Source organism: Genypterus blacodes, unplaced genomic scaffold (assembly GCF_046128005.1).
Source record: "Genypterus blacodes isolate CSIRO-AG114 ecotype Tasmania unplaced genomic scaffold, CSIRO-AGI_Gbla_v1 ptg000012l_1, whole genome shotgun sequence".
Classification (NCBI taxonomy): Eukaryota; Metazoa; Chordata; class Actinopteri; order Ophidiiformes; family Ophidiidae; genus Genypterus; species Genypterus blacodes.
The window spans coordinates 5,857,486-5,877,703 of NW_027466826.1; the positions used below are offsets into that span (position 1 = coordinate 5,857,486).

At 41.9% G+C, this 20,218-nt stretch overlaps 2 protein-coding genes across 2 annotated transcripts; both read right to left on the reverse strand.

Moving 5' to 3' along the window:
- Window positions 1–758: 758 nt before the first annotated feature.
- Window positions 759–12,031, reverse strand: tm9sf2 (transmembrane 9 superfamily member 2). Its single transcript, XM_076163177.1, has 17 exons — window positions 11,617–12,031; window positions 9,427–9,494; window positions 8,568–8,661; window positions 7,939–8,066; window positions 7,678–7,807; window positions 7,420–7,544; window positions 6,987–7,098; window positions 6,614–6,693; window positions 5,958–6,066; window positions 5,577–5,709; window positions 5,214–5,333; window positions 5,019–5,076; window positions 4,515–4,674; window positions 4,235–4,386; window positions 3,891–4,002; window positions 3,561–3,732; window positions 759–2,936 (listed from the first exon to the last, which is right to left on the reverse strand). The coding sequence occupies exons 1-17, from the start codon at window positions 11,740–11,742 to the stop codon at window positions 2,869–2,871; spliced, it is 1,947 nt and encodes a 648-aa protein (XP_076019292.1). The 5' UTR covers window positions 11,743–12,031; the 3' UTR covers window positions 759–2,868.
- Window positions 12,032–12,838: 807 nt separating this feature from the next.
- Window positions 12,839–20,166, reverse strand: ctu2 (cytosolic thiouridylase subunit 2 homolog (S. pombe)). The gene is made up of 16 exons (XM_076163188.1): window positions 19,911–20,166; window positions 19,729–19,803; window positions 19,373–19,451; window positions 19,200–19,259; window positions 18,424–18,484; window positions 18,130–18,239; window positions 17,739–17,980; window positions 16,948–17,083; window positions 16,592–16,723; window positions 16,278–16,369; window positions 15,336–15,433; window positions 15,108–15,206; window positions 14,415–14,514; window positions 14,064–14,130; window positions 13,743–13,801; window positions 12,839–13,033 (listed from the first exon to the last, which is right to left on the reverse strand). Exons 1-16 carry the CDS (start codon window positions 19,964–19,966, stop codon window positions 12,970–12,972), a joined length of 1,530 nt encoding a protein of 509 aa, XP_076019303.1. The 5' UTR covers window positions 19,967–20,166; the 3' UTR covers window positions 12,839–12,969.
- Between the last annotated feature and the right edge of the window lie 52 nt (window positions 20,167–20,218).

Consider the following 20,218-nt stretch of genomic DNA (forward strand, 5'->3'; position numbering starts at 1 on the left):
AATTTGTTTATTTAATTCTTCATATTCTGACCTCTGCCATCAAATTTACATTTATCTTCCTCAATACTTACCTACGTGTTAAGTGAGTTTATTGTGGTTTGAAATGGCACTTTCTGCTTGAGAGCTTGTACAATTGCACTTAAAACAAAGCCAGGTATACATGGGTGGGGATCACTGCTCTGACATCACACACGCTCACATTCAAATGTCTGATAAATTATAAATATTAGTAACATTATATTTCAACTACTTACTACACAATACAGAGGTGGGTGACATTCGTTGCAATGTCATGGCAGAGGCCAGGAACAGAGTCTTGGGATATCCTCGCTCATCAGACAATATCAGGAAAGGAGAGAAATATGTCTTACCCTGCTGCGGCAGTTGAGACACCCCTGTCTCAACTGACCTCCCGTGATCCACTCAAATCCCAGACTCCTTCAATACAAGAATATCAAAACAAACCAGCACATCACACCAGATAGGTGATCACACATGACCATATACAGAAAAATAATTAACATTAGAAAAATAGATCAGAAAATCTATTCCGCAATTATGTCAGTTTGACTCCCGTATACAAGGATGCTGGAGGGCCCACAATATGTAATTTCAACAAAATGATATTAAATGATTGAGACCAATTAGATTTAGAGATTTAGATTTGAGACCAACAAGGGTCAAGTGTTTGTGGAAGGAGGGCCGTCTTTCACCACAGGCAAGATCATCCATTTCATGTAATAATGACTGCTGATAGGTGAACGTTTACGTGTCAGTGTGACTTTAATTTTGATAAGCAAGAAAAAATATGTACGAAATCCACTCTCTTGCATCTTAAATAAGACAACGGCAAGTTAGTGGAGAAGGAAAATTCAGCATAGGAGAATGCAGGCACATTCATGACAAAGCCAAACAGATGGAGGTATGAAAAAAAAATGCTTGACCCACACGTACATAAGTAAAGATTTTTACTCATTTGTGCAAACTGAAAGAAAAAACATTAGTCCATGGTTCACTGCAGAAGAACAAGAAGAGAAAATGATTCCAGAGCTAGTGTTTGCTTTTCATTCCTTGCACTTTGAGTAATTATTCAGGACAATCCTAAAAGGAAAGCAGACAAACAAGGGGATAAAGAAATTCAATCAATAAAACCACATTTCCTAATTAAATAACAAACCAAACTGGTTAATAGAACTGAAAACCATTAGAACCAAAGTATGAACACATGAGCATTACACAAACATTTGTGAGATTACATGTACAAATCGTTTAATTCACATCTTCATTTCCAAACCCACAATTTATTTTACATTACAGAAGTTATCTATTTACAAAGAATGTTTCCAAACCAAGAACATTGTAAAGTCACAGTAATGCCTGGTTCAGATCTGCACAAACCTCAGTGACCAACACGAGGCCGAAGAAAACGCATCCATCAAGTATTTTGCGAGTATCTCGTCCAATGTGTACTGGATCTCCACATTATAAGATAAACAATATATGTCAAAGTCAAGTTCGAGCACCTCAATTTTAGCTAAAAGTATATATATAAATTTTAAAATTTGATAGGTAAAGCTCCAAATAGTATTGCCATTATAACCTGACAGAGGCGGAGTAGTGTCATGGTGTTTCATTAAACAGAAGGAGGGGATAGAACTGCTTACTATTGGATCAGAATTCTGGGACTATCTCTGAAACGGACTAGTTTTCCAGGCACAATGAAAGGACAATGACATCATTATCCCGTTTCAGGCTGAACCTCATCCACAGGGCTGCAGTCTGGACCGCTTCCCAACACCACATTTTACTGAAGCTGGTTTTATTTTGAGAGACCAACGTGTTTTGTGGAAAAATAGGGGACGTTTGTGGAACTTTGAGAGTGATGCTTGCTTCATATAAAATCCACAGAAGAAGAAAAGACTTGTTTGGTCCACCGCAGCAGCACCAACCAGAAGACACCTTTGACTGATGGATAGATACTGTAGTTTGTATTATTAAGGACTCCATTTACCATTTTAGGCAGATGACAAAATGCCATCTAGAGGCCATTCGAGGGCTACAATCCAGCCCAAATTAGACTTCAATCTAGCTTCTCCACTCCTTCACTATGTACAAAGTGCATGAACTCAAAACTCTCAGCTGCAGAGGGCGTTCTGGATCAAGGCAGAATGTATACATTAACAGGTTGTCTCTCTCCACTGTAAGCAGGAAACAGCCTGAATACTGATATTCTCCAGACAACTGTTGTGTTACACAGCATTATGAGCTGAAAAACATCTCCAAACCGGTAAAACAAAGAGTATGTGCCGTAATATTTTAAACTGCATATTCAATTATTACATCTAAGCCCTCCACAAAAATGCAGCAAAAATGGTTTTGATCGTACGTAATCAGACAAAGTCCTTTTATTTCTGTATGGCTCCAGTTCTTGCATGTAGTTTGGAGAGAAATGGAACACGGCTAAAGCTGCTCTGACAATTGTGCCGAACACAAATCACAACCTTGTAGGAATGAGCAAGACTGCGGTTTAGCGGTTTAGCAACTGCGCTCCTCCGACTGCAGTATATGCCATTTCCAACCACGCAGCCACATAGCACACCATAAAGAGCCTATTACAACTGCATGTAGTTACAGAATGATACCGTGTTCGTCACAACCCCACCACAAACACACACACACACACACACACACGCACACACACAAATAAAATAAAAACAAACTAATTTGTCCAGGAGGGAGAGAGAGAGAGAGGAACTCCGCACGTCTTTCCAGTTGAGGAAATGGGAAAGCAGCATTCTGTAAGGATCAGAGAGTTTTGCAGGCTTAATGAGGCAGAGAGGCCATCCGGTCGCAGACGGTCTGCATCCTTCAGTCCACCTTGACAACACTGTAGATCTTTGTAACAAACCAGAAACAGGCAAAGAAGCCAATTGCACCTGAAACCCCAAAGAAAGCATCAATTACAAACACGTCAAATCGTTCACAGGTCGAATGACTAATGTACCCAGAGCTGTTTACAGGTCAACACCAGCGATACGATACTCAAGCCTGCATACAGAGTGTGTAAGAAGTCAACATAGTGATTTCAAAAAGGAAGCTAGAGGGGAACAATGCTGCCTTGTAGTCTTTTGCATCCTTAAAGCCTAACCATTAATCTGCAGAGCAAAGATTAAGCAAGACAGCAACATAAGCAACAATATTGCTCATCTCCCCTAATACTATCCCTTACTGTTAAGCAATGTCTTCTTTTTGTCCTTCCATGAACGTGATTGTTGAGTGAGTGCGTGTTTTTCTGCGAGTGTGTGTGTGAAGACTCATCTCAATTTGTTTGCTGCAGCTCCCCCAATATTCCCAATATTGATAACTGCCAATTTCAATCTAATTGTGATGTTAACATGAAGTTTGGAATCGATCGATCAGGCGGCTGTGGAACCTTTTCTGTCCAATAAATACTGAGATCTGACCTAAAACTAATTTACCTCCAAAAATATGAATTGCCTGTCTTGCTGGGGATATGAGAGAAATGAGAGCTGTGGTTGTGAACGCTGTCATACACCTACCACTGAATAAGAAAAAGATGAGAGCCATGATCATGGTGTATCCAAAGTACAGAATGGTACTGGCCAGCCCGGTTATTTGAAGCTTGGAGAAGAAGTAGTGGATGGCATAGACCAGGAAATAAATTGCTGTGAAGCCACTGGTCAGGAAGGAACGCCACTGCCAGTGGTAATCCTGCAAAAAGGAGAAAAGCAGCACGATTTCAAATAGTAATAATGCAGAAATCGGAGGACAAGCACACAAAACAAAGTGCTGAAACTGAAAAAGAGTCATGAAGCACAGAAGCCAGAAACAAATTGTATGTCTGTGTCTCTGTCAGTGTGGCTCTGTACCTCAGCACAAAGGTGGAAGTAGCAGAGCAGGATGGTGGCCTCAGAGCAGGTGATGACCAGGATGATGAAGACGAGGAAGAGGAAGCCAAACATGTAGTACATCTGATGTGACCTGGAGAAAAGAAAGATGAAGTGATGAGAGAACTCTAGAGAACATTCCAAATAGGCCAGTGGTCTCTAACAGAGTCCTACATGAGCACACAAGGGGGAAACGAATTTGTCCTCATTTATTACAAAAATGAAGTTAAACTCAGCCATTTGTTATTAAGTTTACCGATACATTATTGATTCTGCGAGGAGGAATATATCATTTAGTTTCAGACACACGTTTTGTTCATTCTTACCAGATAGAGTTGAGTATGAAGAACAGCTGGATGAAGATGCATCCAAAAGGCAAAATGCCGCCCATGATAATACCAGGAAAGGGCTTTGTGTAGAATGACTGCTCTGGAATCTGACGAGGGATCTGATTGGTCCGCACTGGGTGCTCAATACCCTGAAACAAAGGGAGAGTGAAGGAATTGGCTTGGTTATCCATGAAGTGAATCCAGTGTGTGAAGAAGAATCCAGTTCTAATGACTCTGGCAATACTGTGTGTTATGCAATGAAACAACTATTACTTACAACTTTCTTGAAGCCGAAATACGCCCCTATAAAAGTCAGCGGCACCGAGATACAGAACCAAAGAGCCAATATGGCTACCAGGGTACCAAAGGGCATGGCTGCTGAAGACCCCTCGCCCCACAGGATCAAGTTCATTACAAAGAAGTCTGCAAACACCACGCTGCACACAGACAGAGAGGACAGGAACAGGTTAACGTAAAGTGAGTGCATGAAGGAGGGAGCAACAAAGAGACATCAAGACTTTTAGTCATGTTAAAAAATGTCAGTTAAGCAATAAAGGAATCCAAGTAAACTAACAGACCTGGACTAAGTGATTAAATCAGTTAAGACTCAAGAACACTTGACTCTGATTAGATCGTTTAGATGCTTGAGTTTGACACTTCCACACGCCTTTCCTTATCTGGCAGAAGTACATTCAGCAAACCACAGAATCTTCATCATTTTTGCAATAAGCAGAGCACGGACAAAATCTACAGCAAGTTAAAGTAGTGATAAGAGTCTCACCCGGGGCAGAGGAAGGCTGTCAGGAGAACGTTGGTCTTCCATTTCTCTCCACCAAATGCTGTGTAAACGACATTCAGAAAGATTTCAATTTTTAAAAAAGCACAAAATCTAAACCTGGAAGGACAATTTCTTTCATTGTCCAAGACTCAGGGGAGGGGGGGTTGGACGAAAGGGATGTTCGGTTTTCAATCGTACCTTTGTAGAAGCGTGCGGCCACATATCCAGCAGGAGTTCCCAGCAGAACCCAGAGAACCACCGCACAGGTCATCAGTGCTCCGCGGTTTGCCGGGGAGAGGAAGCCAAGACAGGCAAAGACTGCGGAGAGATGACAGATTGAGCTACTACTGCATGGCAAGTCAAGTGGTTCTCCTTTAGGTACTGGACTGGAAATGGAATCCTGGACTAGGTGTACTACACAAAACCAAAGGAATGTCAAGAACATCCTGTGATGAAACCACTAATCTATCCTGCAGTGCGAGTAAAAGCTGGTTTAGGTTGAACATGCAGAATGGTTCTCAAACTCTACTACAGAAACGGGCAAACAGACAGCAGACGTACAAAGGGTGACGAAGGTCATGATGAAGATCTGGGTTCCTGATCCAAGAAACACCGAAAGCAGCATTCCCTTCCTAGGCGGTCGGAAAACATCGCCATGGACCAACTTCCACCCAAACTCCTCCTGGGCGTCCTCCTACAAGCACAAGGAACATACAGTTAGTCTCAAAGAAACAGAAATATCCATCAATGACAGGCTTGTTCTGTCTAGGATCTAAAGAGACTCAGCAATCAGCCTCAGTAATAAGACTTGTGTGTTTATAGAACAGGATCTAATCTCATTGAACCTCATACACCACAAACCCTTCAGGCAAACCCAATCCGGAAAACATATCTTCGTCTCGCCTTTGTAGTATGCTCAGACCTTCAGAAAGCCATACTCACCACAGAGTCCATCTGATTGTATCGAGCAATGTCCTTATGCAGAGTCCTCAGCATGATCATTGCTACCATTCCAGACAGGAACAACACGATCACCAACGAGTTCATGATGCTGGAGGGGGGAAGAAAGGCAAATCATGTTTATGTGATCTTCTTCAAATCATGGTTATAGAAGATACCGATACTGGTAGTCTGTTCATTTCATAGTATCTTCTTTTTTGTGGAACCTGTGACTAACAAATGCATTTCTGTATCCCCAATCACATGAAATCAATAGATGGGTGCTAAATGAATCTATTATAGTTGACTGATTTATGTTTATTACCTTTAAACTCAGTAAACTGACAAGTTTTCCGTTTCTATTTATGTGCACTGTATGAAAACGAAATTGAAACGAAATTGAAAAAGAAATTTGACTTTTACATGTTTTAGTCCCGCACCTGGACTGAACTTTCACAATTGTTTCACATTTACATTTGGCACTACTGTATCAAAATCAGCTTATAAGTGAGGCTTAACACAAAGTACATCAAAGTTAAAGAATAAACCGACTGAAGCCTTTATTAAACTGCTTTAAAGTCATAGAAACCTCAACCCTCATCATTGTTAGAAGAAAGGAATTCCATCTGTAATCCCACATGAATGTATGAATGTGTCACCTGAACCACTGGATGTTGGTATGAGGCATAGACTCCAGGATGTAGTCCCATCGAGATGCCCAGCGAATATTCTTGTCTTCCTACAAAGACACACACTTCCAAACATTTGTATTTGTGGGCAGCTAGCAAAATAGCTTGTTTCATGTGTAGAGAGATATAGAGTAAGCTCCAATACCAATACAAACAAGTCAAACAAGTGATGAGATGATGACTAGATGTTTCCATTCTTCAAAGTTCCATGACAGTTCACAGATGCCTTATACAGACATTATATTCTTACTACTTTGCATTAACAACAAACACTTGACTGAGAAATAGCCTCACACACATCAGGCAGACACGTCAAAAGACACGCCAATATGAATGTACGTACCACAAAGGTGATGGAATAGGTGTATGGTATCTTCAACTCTCCACTGTATTGGTTTTTGACGAACATCGGGCCTCCAGAACAATCCGGACTGTCAACGTTAGTGTGTTTGTAGCTGGGTAGAAGAAATACATTTGATTTAACTGAAAGTTATCAAGCAGCTAAGGTTATCCAAACTATTAGACAGAAGATGGCATAACTGTTGTACGCTGGAGACACACATGTCACGCCTACATCAGCCTTGGGAAACTCCATGCAACTAAAATTACAATCTTCCCCAACATATTAGAGTTGTTGAAAATGTTTCTAACTTTTCACCCTGCATTAATTACATGACACATGCACACTGTTCTACTCTTAGTGCTTTCACATTTGGTATAGATTTCCTTCCAAAAATGAAGACATTAGAGTGCATCCAAAGTTCATCATTCGTTACCTTTTGGGCTCAATCTTGGCAGCAACCAATCGTGCTCCGAGTTGTCCATTCTCTACGACATGGTAGTGGATGGTTATGTCCACGTGGTTGAAGATGTAGAAGGTGTCCTTTTCATTAAAGTCGGGCTGCAAAAAAAAAAAAAAAGTCAATAAAAGGTCAATAACTCTCAATAACTGTGGCAGTAGCAATATCGCAATCATTTTCTACTAGTTAGTGCCTTTGTTTAGTCTGGGTATGTGCCGTGTGTGACCGACTCACATTGACCACGCAGGCATCTTTGGGTATGCCTGCTTCTGTGATGTAACAACCAATAGGGAAGCCCGGATTGCAAAACTTCTGTCCATCTTCAACATCATAGCACCATGTGACAGGCATGTTGTCCACAATCCTAACAAGTCAACACAACAACAGTACAGTAACATAAATGAGTGTTTGTTCAATGCGACATGTTCCTCAGTTCATAGTCACACATTAGATGGTGTTTTTATTGACTGAGTGCAGGTTTGTGAGATTACACACCAGTGATGCTGGTAGTTGAGCAGCATGCCTTTCTTGAGGAAGTCCAGCTTGGGTTTGTCCGGTGGGTTGTTTGTGTTGTACTCCCTGGTGCACACCTTTGTACACACCTCTGCTTTCTTGAACTCAAACTAAGAGACAACAACATTTAGTCAGGGAGCTGTCAAACAACTTCTTTTTTTACATTTGAAAGAGTAAAATTGCTCATGACGACGACGTTCATTATATTAATCTTCAGAATTTTCTATACTTCGGGTAAATGAGGAGGAATGTCTGAGACACAAAAACAAGAGATAAAGAATAGAGTCTCTGAGTCTCTGAGTAGTAATAGCCACGAACGGGAGCAGATCAATCTCATTTGTACACACACACACCCTAATACCTGTACTGTCTGAAAGAGCAATCTCTCAGTCTACTGTCTCGGTTTGGTTCTTCCTCCTGTGTCTTTAGCTTTAGCTTTGATTTTGGGCAGCTACTGCTCTTCTTATCCTTTTTTATAATTCTAATTTTCCAGTATAATTACATTTGCTGTTCTAAAATCACTCATAGATACATTACATTTGATGTCCCCCCCCCCAACAAAATGTTATGACCACACTTTGCCAGTGAATGTTGCTGTATATACTCATTACCTTGTAGGGTGATGGTTCTATCCTCTCCCCAAAAAGGACCTGGCCCAGGTTCTCAGATGGACGTTTCTCCGTTTTGTCGGAGCAAAAGTCAAACCTGCACATGTATTTTTCATGGGGAGTGTTAGGAATTGTAACTGTAAACAGACCTGCAGGATATGTTTACTGACTGCAGGGCTGTCCACTACCTTTAAAGTGTCATGGAAACATCAATCCAACACACTTTTAGATTTGATCAAATGTATTTCTTTTTAATAAATAAAGTTTAGCTACAGGTGCATCTCAATAAATTAGAATCTGGTCGTCTTCCCCATGATTGTGTCGCCTACTGAACCAGACTGAGAGACAATGTAAAGGCTCAGGAAACCTCAGCAGGTGATTTGAGTTAACGAGCTGATTAGAGTGCGACACCGTGAGGCTACAATATTGAACTTTTTCACAATATTCTACTATTCTGAGATACTGAATTTGGGTGTTTTCATGAGCTGTAAGCCATAATCATCAAAATTAAAACAATATAAAGGCTTGAAATATTTCACTTCGTGTGTAATGAATCTGTAATATACAAGAGTTTCACCTTTTGAATTGAATTACTGAAATAAATGAACTTTTCCACGATTTTCTAATTTACTGAGCTGCACCTGTATATGCTATACATAGTACATCTCTGAAAATACAATAGCTTAATCTTAACACCAGTTTGTAGCGCAACAAATTGGGAACATCTTAACATTTATTTCACTGATCGAAAGACACCTGTTTCGGTTTTACATTCTATTCAAGTACAGATTTAAATAAACACTAGTTGACAAAACAAGAGGAGACATATGGCAAAGTGATGCTAAGAAACAAAGTGACTTACGCTGTATATTCATAAGGCAGGACCGACTCCACCGAATCCAGTCTGTTCACAAACAGTTCGATGGTAGACTACGAGACAACAGAGACAGACGGAATGCTTCAACCAGGCATTTCAGAGTCGACTCAAATAATCTATGGCTGGTTTAAGACTCAATACTTATTCACCCAAACCCTAACCCTTCCCCACTAACCCCAGCCTGCCATGACCATGTTAAGAATGCATTTTAAGTATTTTAGGTATGTAGACACCTGACCATCACAACTATGTGAGCTTGTTGGGGTTGGGGGCACTGATGTTGGATGAGGACACCTGGCTCGGAAATCGCTATTCCAATTCATCCCTGAGAGGTTCAGTGGGATTGAGGTCAGGGTTCTGTGCGGGTCACTTGAGTTCCTCGACACCTCGTCTGTCCATGACCTCACTTTGTGCTCATGGGCACAGACGTGCTGGAAAAGTAGAGGGCCCTGAAACAGCCCAGGCCTTTATACCTCCAGCCGCAAACCTTATAGAAGCAACAGCAGGGAATGAAGGAGTTCCAGTAAATGTTCGGCAGCCACCTGATGGTAATAACTGGATGGGTGGGGAAGTGGATCATCTTTAATGAGGTCGGCTTGCCTTTTTGATGTGGAGCGCCAGTAATTTCAGTGATTTATTAGCTTATTTTTATGATTCCAGAGAGCTTTGATGTATTCTTGACAGAGACGGAGTTGAACCAGAGTGTGATGTTGAAAGTGAGAAAAGTTTTGATGCTCCACTGCCTGCCCACTCATCCCCAGGGGTTCAAAGAAGGGGGTGGCGGTTCAATTCACCTCCCAAGCTCCAACACAGTTTCTTGGTCTTGGAGATGTTAAGCTCCAAAGTGCTCTCCTCGATCCAGGACATCAGGATGTCTTCTTGCTGGCGGTACAAGTTGGTCTTCGTTCTCAGCCACCATTAATTCTCTGACTCGATGCGTCTGTCTCCCAGTAAGAATGTTTCAGGTCTTTGGTGACCCAAAGCTTGTTGTTAGGATATACAGGAGCTAGACCTGTTTTGATCGTATGACAGTAGACTAAGGTCTGATCTCCAACAAGTAGCCCTTAATGTCTCAACAGTCATTGATCCAGACTTGAAGAAGACATTTTCGATCAGAACGTCTGATAGGTGGGCGGGGCTTGCAAACATAGGAACCTAGTGTGTTACTGAAGCAGAGATCTAGCATCCTGTCAAGCCAAGTGGGTGATGAAACGTAGATGAGATGAGTTTAAAAAGTAAAGATGGTCCATTTGATTGCGTCGCGATCAGACGTAGAGAGTTATATAGCAGTGAGTGGAATTATTTTCCTCATTCTTTCTCCTTTGGATCCCGTTTTCCTTCAAATGCCCTTGGTGTACTAGTTCCATTACACAGACATCGATGTATCCCATTAAGGAAAGATGAGGTTGTCAGGAGATACATGAAGAAAAGCCTCACATCCAGCAGATTATCAAGCAAGTTTTCCAGCATATTGTGCGTTGGGAATTGCCAGATCTCATATGCTGGGTGTAGGAAGATCAGGATCCACAAACAGTCATGCTTATTGATGTTGTTGTTGCTGTTTTCCATTAGGGAAAGCTATATTATTGTGTTTGATAAAATGGTTGAATATAACAGGGGCTAAACAATAACAAGGGCTTTTCACAGATTTGTAAAAAAAAAAAAAAAAGAAAAAAAAAAATTCAGCGACTTTTACCGTTATAATTTTTGGAAACATTGTTTACTTACGTTGGTTTGCTATTTTACTGCAACATTGTAATTTGATCAATTCAGCTTATTTATTTGTGTTCCCTTTTCTCCATTTTAATGGTTTTCCATTTCTAACACTTTCCGCTATATACCGTTTTACATTAAAATTGCGGAACTTCAGAAATTTCTTCTTGTGTCCTCTCGTTTTTGGCAATTTATAGCGAATTAAAATGGGGCTACACAAAGCTATACATTTGACAGTAAACAAACATTGCTATCTCGCTAAGTCTTCGCTTAGCTTTGCCCGCTAGGTTACCGTTAGCTGGCTCAGAAAGGGTGCGTTTGTTTATTTTAACAGCACTTAACACGTATAACTCCGCGTTAAATATCCGTCTCTACGCATTAACTCGCTGTTTTGAGTGTTCGCCATGTTAGTCCATTGGCGTATGTTGTTTTGTTTTGCATAACTCGCTAACTAGCTCTTACCTTGCAGCCTGGGACTTGGTCTTTCTCAGGCTCGCAGAAGCTGACAGGGGCCAGACCCGGCAGGTAGAAGCCGGCCGCCCGGGTCAGCAGCGCGGCTCCGAGCAAACACAGGAGCGTGTTGGTCATTCTTACGATCCACCGAGGATTCCCGTAAAAAAAGTTAAGGGTCCTGCTCGGGGTGTTTACAAGGCATCTGATACCCGCACACAGCTCTCACTCGCTCCAGCTGCAGCTCCTCTTTGCGGCGAACAGACACGTCACAACCCGGAAATCCTGCTCCCAGAAACAGAGAGAGGCATTATGGGAGGAATAAATGATGGATCGGGACATGGGATGCCTGCGTCAGTATGGCGTAATTTGGCCCAACCAGCTCGACAAAGAAGCCCGAATCCTCGTGATTGCCTAAGATAGTCTACGTCCGCCTATTTCATTCTATCGTGTGTGTGTGTGTGTCAATTTTTGGATGGGGAGATAAAATACGCGTGGCTTATGAATATTCATAAGCCACGACAAAGATGACCGCTTTCTGATTGGCTCAGCCGAGGCGGTTGTATATTCATTATCAACAAGCAAAGTCACTCAGTTTATGTGCGGAAAAGATAAGGATGGTGTTGATGGTTCCCTCCAAAAATAACGGTAAATAACGTGAAAAACAAATAAGGTTTTCAAGAAAGTGAAGAGACCTTCCCTTTGGATCTAATGACTGAAGCCTTACCACCAACAAATCCCTCTGAAGTCACCTGCTCTGAATTGGCATAGAAGCAGTATACAACATAGACAACAACCCAGAAATTCCTAAAAGGTTTCAGATTGTCAGGGGCAAAACAAGAAGAAAAGACAAGACAAAGGGGGGGAAATGATACTAACCAGCCGCAGTAGTATTATTACCACAGTTGTGATATATGCTCTTATCACACATTACACCCATTCATCAACATCCATACAAACAAATTTGATCTTAATCGGAGCACAACAACAAATTCACAACATTTCGAAGTGGTTGGGATCAATCCGAAACAATACCAACGAATCTGAGTTGGTCGTGAATCAAGTAATAAGGTCTTAATTAACATAATGTGAAACACTGTGATGATAAACACATAATACACGTTCATGGAAGACTGGATCATTAAATGTGATTTCCTGTGTTTATGGTGTTACTGAGAATATATATATTATAACTGTTTGGAATGATATACATTAAACACAGAATGAAAGGTTTAAATCAAGTTTTTATTTTGGTTTTATATTTAATTTGTCATTAAAATATAACATATAACATTATAAGGTTCAGTTCATGTCAACAGAAGCCTTGCAGCAGTCATAGAACAATCTTAAGGAGGTTGGGACCATTCAGAGGTTTGCCTCATCAGCTTCATCCAGGAGGAACTCCCCGATCTCCTCTCTCATGTGAGACCTACAAAACAAAACAGAATTAAAATCTCTATTGTCAAACGGTGAACAGTGCAGGCAGAGCTTTTCAAAGACAGTCAGTGTTAAGTGGAGCAGCTAAGTTGTACCTATGAGATCATTGCATCTACATCACTGAGGTCATCCTGGACTTCACACCGCTGTGCCTTGTTTACACACCCTTTGGCAGCTGTGGCTTTCTGCCGTTTCTGTCTCAATTCACTTGAACATTACATTGCCTATTTTGCCTCAGGTTCTACTTTCTCCTTTCCCTCTCTCCGGCTCTCTGCAATAATAGTAATAAATATACAACCTTCTTTCTTTTCTCTGTCTCTCTCTTTTCTCCCCTCTTTCTTTATAAAAAACGATCTCCAAAATGTCCCATAACTGTATGCGCACTTTTATGTCAAATGCTTGCTTCAATAACAACAAAACATAAACAGAAAAAGGTATTAAAATCTTCCAGGCAGAAAATTCAGGTCATTGAAGTCGTCCTCTCAGGTGTCCCTTCCATTTAAAACAAGAACCTCCTTTAAAGGCTCGTAAACTGAGACCTGGACAATGAATCAAACTACCAATAATAATAATACTGCTAATAATAACGACACACAAAGCTAAACACCAGGATGAATAGCAGTTCTAATGCTAGGCAGAAAGACATTGCGTGTTTGCTTCTAGGCAGTCAAAGTTCACCGTCACACCAATTTCATGCTCACCTCCTTTGCCTTCTCTGAGCCTCTGACAGGATGTAATCAGGGAGGAGCTCCACCGAGGCCTGAGGGAAGACAAAAGACACACGGGTCAAAACTGAGCCAGCAGAAGCAAAATGATAAAACTCATCACGTTCAAAGCTTGTTCTTTTTAAAGAATAATAAGTAATAACGAGTCTCAAATGAGTGTCAGGCACGCTCAGTGATGCTCTTTCTGTTTACGCTACTTTTAGTGTTTGTTCATCTCTTGCTCAATGGCTCCTTTGGACTAAGATAACCTTTATATATCTTGCTTGTGTGTGTATGTGCATGTGTGTGTGCTCTTACCATGTCCTTGATGGTCAGCCGACAGCTGTAACATAACAGGCTCTTGAGATCACACGTGTCTGCTTTCCTAAAACACACACAGACACATCAAACAGGTAAAACGGACTCAATTAAATGTGTTTCCTGTTCTGTCATGATGCTTCACTTACAGAGGCAAGAAAATGTTTAGAACCTTTTTCAATTTAGATTACAGGCGAGAGCGGTGTGAACTCCAGCAAGAGGGAAACTGTAGTATGCAAAGATATTGTCGAAGAGGAGAATATGGAATCCTGTTGTCGCGTTAAAGGCGTCGCTCTTGATATTGGCAGGGAGTTAAGGCCAAGTAACAGCAATAAATAATTGACCACTCACTTGGTAGAGCAGCAGCCGCCACCACTTCCTGTTTTCCCACAGTCCTCTCCTCCTCCAGAGGAACAGCATTGGCCAGTAGGCTCGTCTGATCCCAGAGCTTCTGTCAACGCACAGCAAACAGATTTCATTAGGAGCAAAGTGTGTGACTGAACAATCGCCGACCTCCCGATGCTTCTTCATGCCCTGGGACTTCATGCTGTGTGCTCTGTCTCTGCTAATGCACACGAGAAGTGAACGCCCACTGTAAACAACACTTGCAATTGAACACAACACCACAATGTATATCCTAATGAGCTATATCTGTCATTCAAAGCTTTACATTTCAATCTCTGTACATACGTGTTATGAGCAGGTGCTGCTGGGTTCTACTCCAGCACAGCAGTTGATACATATTCATGCCAAACTATGGACAGAAATGTTTCATGATGACACGGCTTGTTGTTAGTTGAATACAGGCCAGCTGGGTAAGAGGAGGTGGCTCTGTTACACGCATGTTCCAGTCCCACAAATCATGAATGTCACATATAGTTATGTGTGACATGAAATCTTATTAAACCGCTTTGGAGCTGTCAGAACTGTGTGTTATATGTTAAAGTGCTGAGCAGGGTTCATCAATGACAGCTACTTCTGCCCAAATGAAATTCAACTCATCTGATTACTGTTCAGTTTGACAAGTTGATTCAAAGGGCTCACCTGGTGGCGAGCGTCCTGGGGACAGAGTTGTGGAAGGAGATGTGTTCTGAGAGAGCTTCTCTGAGATCTGTGTGGCTTGGAGAGCTGACGCAGCAGTCTCTGTCAGGAGGAGAGAGGGAGACAGGAAATATGGGCCAGGGTAGCCCGAGTTACAAACAGGAAGACTTTAAGTTCAGAATTGAAATAGGAACTAGTTCACCTGGAACCATCCATATGGCAGAAACTCACCTATGTTGGAGTCCAAGGCAGACATACAGAGCAGGCATGAGTGGCAGCGATCAGCAGCAGAGGAGCTCCGACACGCTGATTGCAGTTTCTCACTGGTTCTAAGGACGCACAGGAAGTTTCCACAACACTTTAGATCACATCATGCACATGTGATGTAAAATCTGGGTAAGATGTTAAACATTTCTCTCATAAAACTGTCTCCTGTATGTCGTCGCACTAGCAAGAATGGAAAATCTGCGGTCAGGTCCCTGCAGATTTGTCGAGGACCCCACTGGACTGCAGGTTAATAGTTTCATGTTAAATTGACTCATTCAATAAAAACACACAGAGTATATATGTGACTTTATATACAGGGACAGGAGTGTATCCCAGGACAGGGTTGTATGGATGTGGGGTTGTGTGACTGCGGGGTTGGGATGGGTTGCGGGGTGGGATAGGATCCTCTCTTTGTTTTGTTTTTTCTCTTTCCTCTCCCTCTCTTTGCCACAGCCTATGATGCGATTTGTACGAGCCTACATTGCTGTTTGACATCATCCTGTGAACGCTGTATTTACCCTATGAGATCATTGCAATTTCAATCTACTTGTATTCTACCTCAGGGTCTATGTATAATGTTTAACAACAACAATATTATAAATGGTACAACCTTCCTTCTTCCTCTCTCTCTCTCTCTCTCTTCCCTCTTTCTGTATATAAAAATGATCTCCAAAATATCCTACAATAAAACAAATAGCAAAAATAAAAGGAGTGTATCCCAGAGTGCACTGCCATGATAGAGCAGTCTGTGTCCACTAGATGGCGTGTTTTAATCCTAAACACTTTGAAGACTTAAATCGACCCTATACATCTGCGCCCGAATGTTATGAATATTTGTACTGCAACTTTTGGCGCCTTGTAAAGATTTATTTATATGAAACACACTGAATGTAGTTCCACACTGACCTGTAGATAGTGCTGACAGTAGAGGGGAAGTCCGCCTGGAGTTTGGTGACGAAGGTCTCAGTAAGACGCTGGATACTGGCCTTGTCTACAGCCTGAGGGACAGACAGAAACACAGACGCTTTAGAAACGTGTTGATATTGATCAGTGTTTCTTCCAGAATGGAGTGAATACTGTAAATTATGGACTATGTTAGGGTTAAGTTACGTTTTGTGGTTTGGTGAAAATCACTGCATACTTTACTTATCATTAAAAAAAGAAATGTAATTGAATCAGCAATAAAAAAGATAAAAAAGTAAGATCTTCTGTCATCTTACCTTTGTGTCTAAGCTTGGTATGAAGACAGACGGCACGTGGAACATGTGGTTGTAGAAAGCTATTTCTTTGGCCGAGTAGTCCCTCATGGGTCTCACTGTTATTACGTCACCATACCTAGAATCTGAGAACCCCTGAAACACATACATGCGCATAAACACACACACAATTAGTTTAGGCCACTCTGTACAAAGAATTTACAGCGACAGCACACATCTGTTATTTGTATTTGAAAGCCTATTGGAGATGTTACTGTTCAACAATGATCAGTTACAATAGAATAACATTTTTAAAAATCAGTCAGTGCGACACGAATGCACGCACGCACACACACACACACACACACACACACACGCACCGTGTCTTCAGCCAGCTGTGCTCCTCTCCCCACTGATATGCTTGTGAGCAGCTTGACAGCCAGCCTGGTGCAGCTCTCTCCCATCATCAGTTTACTGTAGCCTTCAGTGCGAGCTGTGTGAACCAGCAAGTGCTGCCTGTGAGAGGAACACACAGACACAAACAGATCACACAGCCAGTCTGTGGGAAGACTAACTAGCAACTAGAACATTTGCAGGGAGACTGTATAATTAACTATAACATACAAATGTTGAGTGCAAAAATAAGCTACTATATAAAAAGACCTTCATCAATATCATCGTCATCACCATGTTCACGTAACAGAAGAAATAACTGCAATAACAGTGTGAGCAAAGTTTACTTAGCCATTTCAGAGGCCTGTTACAGGAAACATGACACAGGAAATGTACAAATTACCGCTTCTGATATTACTGTTTATCATGCATGAGTGTCACTGATGGGAGAGTTCCTGTAAACAGAAATTAGATATCTGCTCTCATCCAACACCAATGGTTGTGTGGTGAAAATGATTAAACAGTGCCCTCTACAGGCAGTATAACACTTTTAAAGTGGATCAGAATGTTAGGCTGCGGTTTGACTCGTCATTTCATGCGACTTCAGAATCGGATATTGAAAATCCTGATGAATATCCGATCTCATGAGCTGCGCAATCAGATCTCGTATCCGATCGCAATATCCTGTGCAATATTAAAAACTATAAAAAAGAAATAAAATTGGATTTGTTTGAAATGATTTAGCAATGGAACAGAAAAGAACACACAATGCTCTGACCTTAACGTGTGCAGCAGGTCTTCTTTGGCTGTCAGTGTCTTTGCAGAGGCGAGCACTCGCTGCAGTGCGTGTGTGTCTGAATCCTGGATATGCAGTGCTGACGTGTCAGTTTGTGTCTCTGTGCTCAGACCGGAGCTGGCATCAGTATGAATGAAGTGACCCACAGCCGCTTTGTAGGTGTCAGCCAGCTGAGCCGAGGGTAAGGGAACAGTCTCTAACACTGAGCTGGGAAGATGAAGGACCTGAGGAGGAGGGAAGTCACGATTAATTAACACTCTTCCCATTTTAATATCAAAACGTATAGTATACAGTTGAATATTTGGATGATTTGGGTGAGATGGCAGCAGGGGAACAACGTTGTGAATGACGACGAGTGATGATGCACACAGACCTGTTCCAGAGGAACAATGCGGTACGGGAAACCTGTGGCCTTGAACACAGACTGCAGCTCAGCGACCTTCGTCTGTCTGTCGCCTGCAGACTGACCCACAGCGCCACCCTCTGCAAACACACACACACACACAAACAGAGTCTTAAAAATTGCCTAAATGACTCAAAGCTAGAGCAAAGCGCCTGAATGGTGCTGGTTGCAACTCAACACACACGTACACACGCTCTCCAATTATAGTTATATAAGATCAGATTTGTTAGACTCACAAAGAAGTGTGATTTCTTGTAAACCTACCGTCAATGTAGACAATACCAGGTATGAACCTCAACTTCTTGTGAGCATTCAGACTCAAACCCTGCAGGGAGAAGAGTCATCGACATCACCACAGCGCATCAGACACAAACACTCCTCTGTTGCTGGCTACTATCAGACATTTGTCATACACGTTGGCACAGACAGAGCTGGCAAGTCTCTTTTATAAACTGCCCACATGCAACAACAAAAAACAATTATCTACCAAGGACAGCAGTGACTCGGTTGCTATTGTTCTGACATAAAATATGACAGACAAGGGCCGGTGTATGCCAGTGTGCTGACATGCTTATTTCACACTCCTGAGAGCCGAGGGAGCATCTAAGGGAGACTCAGGGATGTTTTCACTTTATGACACATGTGAGGGAGTGTGTACAGTTCTCATCGAAATGAGACGCACTTAAAGGCAGTGAGGTAGGAGTGTCTGGGAGCTGGAAAACGTTTGTTGGCACGTGACAATGAGCTGTGACAATCGACATGTTACAGACTGCAACAAAGAGCCTAGAGAGTCATTTTGGTTCTGCTCAAATGTGTTTAGGGTTAGTTATACTACTTAAGAGTTCAGTTATTCAAAAGTGGTAAAACTTTAAAAGCCCCATAATCCGTAATGTGTCTGGGAAAGATAAAACATTACAATGCTATGGTCTTGCTGTGAGATGTGTCACCTTTCAAATGCATTATCATTGTCAGCAAGTCAACACATTGGGATTGAAGCCCATGACAGAGAGACAGGTGAGGACAGACAGAGGGAGACAGACCTCTTGGACTTGACCGAGCATGGAACAGGAAGAGGGCCCTCCAGATACAGCTAACAGCACCTTCAAACACACCACACAAACAATCCATTCAGAAAACATTATCTTTAGCAATCATCGTTTCAGCTGTTGAGTTGTCAATCACACACACACACACACACACACACACACCTTACCTTCTCTCCAGGAAAAATTAGCCTGTTTTTCCCCAGCATGGCCCGGAACTTGTGGATGAAGTATTCCTTGAAGCATTCTCTATCAGCATACACGCACACACAACACATGGACACACACAGAGAAAAACATATCTTTAAAGACACACATCAGACTCAATGAACTTGTTCAGATCTCTGCTGTAACCACATCAATGGACAAGTGCCAACTCTATAGGTTAATAGTGTCCCCAAATAACTTGTTGTCCATCATTCTATAATCAACAAACAACATTCTTGAACTTTCTGTACCTGATCAGCACTAATCAAACTGTCACATACATGTTGAAGCTATGGTGGAACAGTGTGAAGCGCCTTACCGGCAATACGGGTCTCCTGCTCTGATCACTACCGCAGCAGCGCCTTCTCTGCATTTCACACATTTCTTGGAAACGCTGAGAATGTCATGTAAACACACATAACGTTATTTATTACGTAGAAGGAGGAAAAATGCAAACTAACACTATTGAATAATACCGGTCTCATCTGACTCATAACACACCTGGGCAGCGGCGCGCGCTCCAGCTGGTCGTTGTACTCTTCCTCCACCTGGCACATGACGCGTTATTTTCGGAAGTGAGTTTAGTTCAAAAGGAAGTAAACTTAGCGACACACTTCACAGGCTCAACCTGCCACAGAACCACTCTCCACTGTCGTATAATCAGATAAAGCCGTGATATCCTGCTCTGTTGACAAAACGGCCGGAACTCCAAAACGCCGTGCACGCGTTCTTTTTTGTCTTCTTCGTTTTATTCAGGCGTTTGACATCCAAGTGAAACGTGGAATGTCGCCCCCTGCTGGACTGGAGTG